We start from the raw sequence: 7,966 nt of genomic DNA, 5'->3' as shown, positions 1-7,966 counted from the left end.
ACCAGTAATTGTTGTGTAAACGGTTGGGGGGGGGGGGGGGGGGGGGAATCATTCATTGGAAAATATTCATATGGCCCCTACATTTGAAACTCTGTGATTAAGACAGTAACAATAAAAACATTCAAAAACGATTAACATATTTATCTTTCAAGGACTAGAGTGACTAACAGCATAGAAAGTGACACAATATTCTCAGATTGTGGAAGAACAAGTGACACCCCTCACTTGACAACTTAATCTAACCATAATGGCTGCTTGATTATCTCGCGTTCCTTGTTCGTTTTAGCGAAAACTCATCTTCACTCGATGTAAAAAGCAAGGTACTCATTAACTCTAGGTGTTTCCCTATCATGGTGCACATGCCGTCTTCTTGCCGTGTTTATTTTCTACATGTTCAGCCCCGCCCTACAGACGCACTGATATCACGCAGTTGCGTAATTTGACAAGGCAGCGCAAAATAGAGAGAATGAAAGCTTGACAGCTGCCGCCTGGGCTTATACAAATTATTAGAAAATACTTGCGCTATATTCCTTTTCCGGGTGGGAAATCGTATAGTTGTAGATAATACGTTTGCTTTTATGGCCACTGTGTTGACGAATAATGTTTGGGTCGCTCCAGCTGGGCAGGACGCGCCGTCTCTCCGTAAACCCGCACTATCAATAGATGACGGTCTGAAAGGTGAAGATCATGGACAAGTGCTGTTCAACACGAGGGATGCGATCGCGGCAACTTCTTCCTTTCACGATTACAATTTGGTAGGATATTGCATTATTTCATATTGTGTTATTATTATGCGACAGTCAGTTGATAAGCCTCACAACATGCAGTTGTATAGCTACTCACAAAGATACGGATCGATCAGTCAGATTGACTATAATAAGGCAGTTCAATAAACGACAGAAATGGGCTTTTGACAGTAGGCTAGTCGCATATACGGATTGAGGCTATCATATACTCGTAAACCTATATACTGTACATGTAGGCTATAGCCTATTTTTTATCATTTTAAAAAGGCCATGCAGTCGCTTATTAATTTTAACTGAAACTGTGCTTGTTCAATCAATGGCTGATCTGATAATGACCTTTAATTAACTGGAAACGCTTACAGTAGGCTAGAGCGAGCATGCCCAGGGAATGTGTGAATAGGCTAAAATCGCATTCACGGTTGGGACATCATGAAACTTGGGAAGAAGATGGATAGCGGCGCTGCGCGGAGCAACTGGATGTTCTAATTTCAGCCATGGATTTCCATATAGCTTAGGAAGGAGCACTTCAGAAGGGCGGCTGCTTCAGAAGCGAAGTTCTTTCATGTGGCTGACATTCAGAAGTGCAGCTTCAGCGAGGGTTATAGGCAGCTAGGCTACGATTAAAAAAGATGGACTGGATATTTTGAAAAAGTCTATGGTATATGCTACTTCAGCATCAGTTGATTAGTCAGCTGGTCATTTTGTGGGGTCCACGGAATGAATGGTTTTACGTGAGAGGAGGGAATGTAACATAAGGCCATTGGGGAGTTCAGTGATAAATGTTTTAGTCCTGACTAATGATCCTATAGTCAGTTTATTTTTAATTACATTTTTATATTTATTATATTAAATATAATAAAGTAGACCTGTTTTTCATAGTAGGCCTATATATATAACTCCCCTAGGCTCAGTTGTAGATGTGACTCCGATCTGTTTCACCTTTCAGCTGGTCAAATCTGAGATGGACAACTACATTTCGTCGTCCCTCCCACCTGGTCTGGACACCAAGAGGTTGTGCAAAAACAGCTCTATAATCACAGAGCCCTCGTTCACCGAGGACCTGGGCTCTCCTTACAGCATCAACATGAGTCTACTCCTGCCCGACGTCACCTACATGCACCCTGGTCTCTGTAGGCCCATGAGACCCATCAAGACAGAACCTCTGTCCCTGTTCCCCATCTGTCAGGGCAGTGGAGTGCCACCAACGACCATATCAGACCACCCTGGGGTTTTCACGACGGCAGACACGACCAGCAGCAACTTTGTCATCAAACAGGAAATGCTGGACTTTCAGGACGTTCCCCTGTTCCAACTTTTGAACTCGGACTTAGAGCATTTTATTCACGGCAGCCAGGTTAACTCTGAGCTACATGGAGGCGCCTCCATGTCCCCGTTGTGTCTTCCTCTCAGCAATGTCCATTTAGGCCCCGTCCAGAACACTGTTAAACCCACGGGAAGTCCACAACAGAATGAAAGTTATCCATTTACCCCACAGTTAATCCATCAGCGGAGACCAACCTATCTGCCACCTTCTCCACCGAACTCTGAGCCAGGGAGTCCGGACAGAGGGAAGGAGCTGCTTCACAATCTCTCCCCGCCCCCCTCCTATGAGGCCAGCATTGCCTCCAAATTGACTTTTCACGACCGCAATGTTGGATCAGGGCAGATTTCCAGTTTACCGCCGGTTCACGGTAAAGATCTGGCTCCTGTTGGAATAACCCCAAGCCCGGGTCTTGGGTCAATTCAGGGTGCAGGCCTAGCACGGGTCCAGACAGTTGGGACAACGCCGGGTGTTGGTCCGCTGTCGCCAGCGCTGGCCCAGTCTGCCCAGTATAACCGGAGGAACAATCCTGACCTGGAGAGAAGGCGGATTCACCACTGTGATATCCCAGGTGAATTGTGTACTTACACTGGCGGAAGCTACAGTATATTTCTCTCTCATTAAATGGCTGTAAGGAATTTAACCACATGTACTTCGCTGACTGACCCAATACTCCAAATCTCTTCAAAAATAGCCGATCTACATCTCACAGATACGTTGCAATGTGTGTCACAACGCAACGTGTTGTGAAGTTGTAGATTGGCTATTCGATTTGGCTTATAGATGAGCTTTTCGGCAAGCTATATGAACACAGAATAACTCGTCCTACTTCTAGGACGCTTCCACACTTCCTTCACAGGTGTTGCATATATGATACTAATTAAGGCTCGGTTCCATTTAGTGTGCAGTTAGGGTTGTCCCGATCGGATGATCGGAAATCGGGGGCCGATCACGTCATTTTCAAATGATCGGAATCGGATCGGGAGCAAAATAACGTGATCGGGACATCCCTAGGATCAATATGATATCCATACCATGATATTAGACTGGATATTGTCTGTGATTTTGGATATTGTACTGTTGTGATATGGCAAAAAAGTTCTATAAAAATATAAATATCGGATCGGGAAAAATCGGTATTAGCAGATACTCAAAATCAAATGATCGGAATCAGATCGTGAACAAAAAAACTTGATCGGGACATCCCTATGTGCAGTGGTTCTCAACCTTTTTAATTTCAAGGACCCCCATAACTCTGACTCAAGAGTGTACAAATGGAATCCACTCAAGGACACTTTGGCCCCATTTACACTGGCAGCCAAATCCAGCCTGAATCAGATCTGTGCCACATTGAGATTGAAATCCGATTGGTTTAAATGAGTCCAACATGTCACATGACTCATTTAAACAATTTGTCTGCCAGTGTAAATGGGGCCTTTGAGACCCACTGGTGTGGCAGTGTTTCCAGTGAGCCAACATGCACAATATAGCAGCACCCTGACTCTGTTTGACCAGAATGGAACAGAGCCTTCATTAGTATCATCGGTAACACCTGTGAAGGAAGTAGGGAAGCGCCCCAAGTTCTTTCCAAAATGGCGTGTGTGCATAGTGCCCATTATGACATGGCAAGAATGGGGACAGTAAGTTTATGTGGTTAAAAGCCAAAGGCATGATCATTTTAAGACTTCTCCAACTACATGCAGTTTCCTAATGTTCATTTATATATCATTCTTTTTCCATTTAGGGTGCAAGAAAGTGTACACCAAGTCTTCTCATTTGAAAGCCCATCTACGTACACACACAGGTAAAGGATTTGCTTAGTAATAACACTGTGAAAGAGTCACGCCGTTTCCCAGCATTAATTTTGGGTTTAGTTTGGCATGTTACAAATTCAAGGAAGGAGTGCAAGAAGAATTACAAAATGAAGGAAGGAGCGCAAAACGTTGGTGTTTGTTTAATAAACCCTCACCGTGGCTACGAGTTATTGTGCGACTGCTTTTTCCTTTTAAACTTTAGTTTGCCATGTTACCAGGCAGAAACATTCTCTTGGCATGTAGATGCATTCTGTCTGCTGGCTGTCAAATCACATAACCCCCATGGTTCTCAGAAAGTGGGCAGGGGTCAGACAGGAAACTCCATGATTTATAGGCTAGCTCATAATCAAACTAAATGTGCGACACGAGTCACGACACATACTTCATCAGTTGAATGTTTAAGTCGGGTGAGTAGAACATACCCAATAGGGCCTATAGTAATGTGAATCACCATTGTTATAGGCCAGGAAACATCCCATAGTTTAATACTGTCTTTATTCTCTGTTGTTGTTGTAGGAGAAAAGCCATACCAGTGCTCCTGGGAGGGCTGTGAGTGGCGTTTCGCTCGCTCTGATGAGTTGACTCGCCATTTCAGGAAACACACTGGGGCCAAGCCGTTCCAGTGCAGTGTGTGCAGCCGATGTTTTTCCCGCTCTGATCACCTGGCTCTGCACATGAAAAGGCACCAGAGTTAGAAATGGCCCCCATGATCCAATTATAACCTCAATATCAGTTACCACCATTTGTTGGATGATGTCCCCCTTTTGAACGGACATTCAAAATGAACTCTTGTGAACTCTTTAAGGATTAGACCACTTTCTTCCCAGTTGAACTATTCTATTGTTAGTGCTGGCACAGATGATTGTTGCGTGTTATTTTAAGATCAAATGTTGCCTTTGTTTTGTTTTCTTGTATGTTATCCAAGTAAACCCCAATACTGGGGTAAAAATTTCAGGAAATCCTGCGAAGGAGTCATATCACAATATTTCATATATTTCAACAGTCAAATTCTAATGATTAAATGATTAAACTTTTTTTCCTTTTTCTAAGGGTATTATTTTCATTATAATTCAGTTTATTTCACTTCCACGGAAAGGAATTGAACGGTAAAATGAATGCAATATTTACTGTAAGGTCGTGAAAAAAATAACCTCTTTTCTAAAACATTTCAGAAGACCATTTACTAATGCATCATTAAGGGAATTCTATTCTATTCTATTGTGTGCTGTAAGGTGTTTTGACTAGTATAATACTGTTCTACATTGAATGACATTTTTACACCTACAACAAACCTGCAAATTATTTGTGTTGTGTCATGAATCATGATATAATATTTCCAAGTTATATTCAGCCTCAATTTAAACCTTGGATGTGCTCACATGTTTCTGTACACAGTATAGAGCGTCGCAGTCCCGCCCCCTACCAGGGCCCAGGAAATGATTCCCTGTTCATTTTCCTCATAGACTTTTCAGAAAGTATTTATTTAAAGACGTTTACGCCGCGGACAAAGCCAACTCTTGTCGTGACAAATCATGACAATAAACACAATGTTTTGGGCCAAACAAAGAATTAGAAAGTAGAAAAAAACAGCAGGTTACAACACTTTTTTTGTTGTTTTTCTTCTTTGTAATTATTTGTTTGGTCCAAAATATTGTGTTTGTTGTCATGATTTGTCACGACTCGAGTTGGCTTTGTACGACGCTTATAAGGTCTTTAAATAAATACGTTTTGAAATGTCTATGGGAAAAATGCATTGGGAATTATTTCCTGGGCCTGGCGTCGTCATGAAAGGGGGCGGGACTTCTACGCTCTATAGGGTGTTGCATAGGTTGTTGCCACAGTGTATGTGCCTCAACAGTGTCTCTTAATTGAGATGCATAAACAAATGCATAAATGAACACTGAGGATTTGAATCTAAAACCCCATGAAAATATATAAGTATATACTATGTACACACAATGAAGCCCCATGAATGAAGCCTCAGACATGAATCACTCTCACTCAGCTGCTGTATGATGAAGAAATATACCATAAGTATGTTCATTTTGACTACATAATAGTGAAACTGTTTAATAAAACAGAATGCAAGTTGCAATACAGTGAGTTAAAGTAAAAGTGATATATGTAGATGAATTCCCCTCCAAGACCAGCAGAACAATACATTGAGTATCAATCAAGCTCAAACAGCAAAATAAAACGTCTATTCACACAGTAAAATCCTCAGTGTTAAGCTCTGGGTGTAAAAATGAACCGGTAAGCATTTTTACGCTACTATTGACATTCATGTTTGATGTCCACTAAGGGAAACCATAATACCAATTTTAATTAATTGCACTGTAAAAGGGTATGTCGACTGACATAAGGCATATAAGTCAAACCGATGTCTTTCTAAAATCATTTTTGACAGTATGGCATACAAGTCAAAATAAGTGCCTTATGATGCAACATATAGATATGGTCATCACAACATGATCTTTTTCAGGTACATACTGATAAATGTAATGGTGCTTAATCACCTGCTGGAAATCCTTATAATGGAGATGCTGTTTTGGGGTGTTTGTTTGCAATGCTTAATTTATACATTGAAAATAGCCCATCTACAAGAACTCACGATTTTGTAGATCGTCTGTTTTTGGCAAAGTATAAATCAGGCGTAACTGAAGTTTCAGAGTGCATAGAAATAATTTAAGCATGGTTTTAGATCAATGAAAGGCTACATTTAACTTTAACTATATAACTTTTTACCTTGGAATCAACCTATATCACTGACGGTCAGGGCCATATTGTCACCTATAGTGTTCTTGTCTAAACAAAACTGAAGTTTGTAGCTCCTTGGCTTAAACATACTTCTACAAGGCACAATATTGTGTTCTAAATATAGATTTCAATAACAAGCAAGATATCCATTCTTCTCCGTTATGAAAGCTAGGGATTATGACCAACAATGTACACATTGTACAGTAACAGAATGATGCGCACGTACATTATGAACCCCTCCAGCTATACTTTTATCTGTCCCTCTATACTGTAGGTCTGAACACGTTAAACCTTTTCAAAGTGCCTTTTAATATCGTCTCCATGCATGGATACAAAAAAGTACATATTTTGGCTGTTATCTGGCAGACAAAATGAAGATGAAATGTGAAATTGTATGCTTGATGCCCTTGCTGCCTACACTAATTAATGGGTGTTGTAAAACTAAATATTGAACTATTTATGACCAAATTAATTTGTAATTTGAATATGAGCATAATTACCATGTTGAGGTATCCATATTGTTTGTCATCATTGATTCTATTTGCTTGTTGTGTAACATTGTTTAATCATTATATTTGTAACATAATCGTTATTTTTTTAAGTATTCTACAAGTTATCATATCAATGTTGTTGCAGTCTACAGTATCACTTGTAGTCTATCGATGGTTGAGATTCAGTGTTGAATGCAACAGTGAGTTATTGCAGTATCTTTTTAATTCATTGATTTAATTTGACATTGTATGAGACACTCACGTAAAGTGTAACACAAGATTGTATAGTAGTAGCTTAAATTGTATCCTAATTCAATGTGCTAGGCAGCTAGTGCAACAACCTGACCGACAGTGAATTTCCAAATAAAATGTTTTGCGTTACCTATTTTTCTCTCTTTTAATCAGGGAGTCCCCATTGTCTCAACACCAGTGAACTAGAAAAAGTGCTCCTCGGAGGTCAGGAACATTCGTGATGTTCGGACAAAATGTGTAGGAGTAATATAAGCATGTGTTTTTTAAAATATATATTCAGCAAAAATGTGCGTCCTGGTGGCGTTATAATAGGGAAACGTTGAAAGGGTGGCATTAACTCTTTGTCTGGCACCATTGAACTCCAGCGCTGTGGCTCCCCTGCCAACAGGATGCATGGGGTATTTTATTTTGAAAACCCCGAAATTCACCCCATAACGAACAGGAAGCAAAATCGCCTATAACTAATGTGGCAATCATAACTTTAAAAGTCATCAGAAGTGTTAATATACGAGTAGGCTCGTCTTAAGGCGTTTGATATCGCTATAAGATTGCCTTGCTAAATTCCATTTTTTCCAGCTTTTTCCC

The 7,966-nt window shown here is 40.5% G+C and overlaps 1 protein-coding gene across 1 annotated transcript; it reads left to right on the top strand.

The window, feature by feature from the left end:
• The first annotated feature begins 459 nt into the window (after positions 1 to 459).
• On the top strand, positions 460 to 4,925 carry klf5b (Kruppel like factor 5b). The gene is made up of 4 exons (XM_079519054.1): positions 460 to 755; positions 1,693 to 2,638; positions 3,812 to 3,871; positions 4,398 to 4,925. The coding sequence occupies exons 1-4, from the start codon at positions 579 to 581 to the stop codon at positions 4,574 to 4,576; spliced, it is 1,362 nt and encodes a 453-aa protein (XP_079375180.1). The 5' UTR covers positions 460 to 578; the 3' UTR covers positions 4,577 to 4,925.
• Positions 4,926 to 7,966: the final 3,041 nt, after the last annotated feature.

This window comes from Electrona antarctica, assembly GCF_951216825.1.
Source record: "Electrona antarctica genome assembly, chromosome: 13".
NCBI lineage: Eukaryota > Metazoa > Chordata > Actinopteri > Myctophiformes > Myctophidae > Electrona > Electrona antarctica.
Note: the sequence above shows the minus strand (reverse complement) of the source record. Positions and strands in the feature narration are given on the sequence as shown.

Coding starts and splice junctions, on each gene's coding strand:
- klf5b (XM_079519054.1), top strand. CDS start 579: ATGGCCACTGTGTTGACGAATAATGTTTGGGTCGCTCCAGCTGGGCAG. Junction 2,639..3,811: donor TCACCACTGTGATATCCCAG/GTGAATTGTGTA, acceptor TTTTCCATTTAG/GGTGCAAGAAAGTGTACACC. Junction 3,872..4,397: donor CCATCTACGTACACACACAG/GTAAAGGATTTG, acceptor TTGTTGTTGTAG/GAGAAAAGCCATACCAGTGC.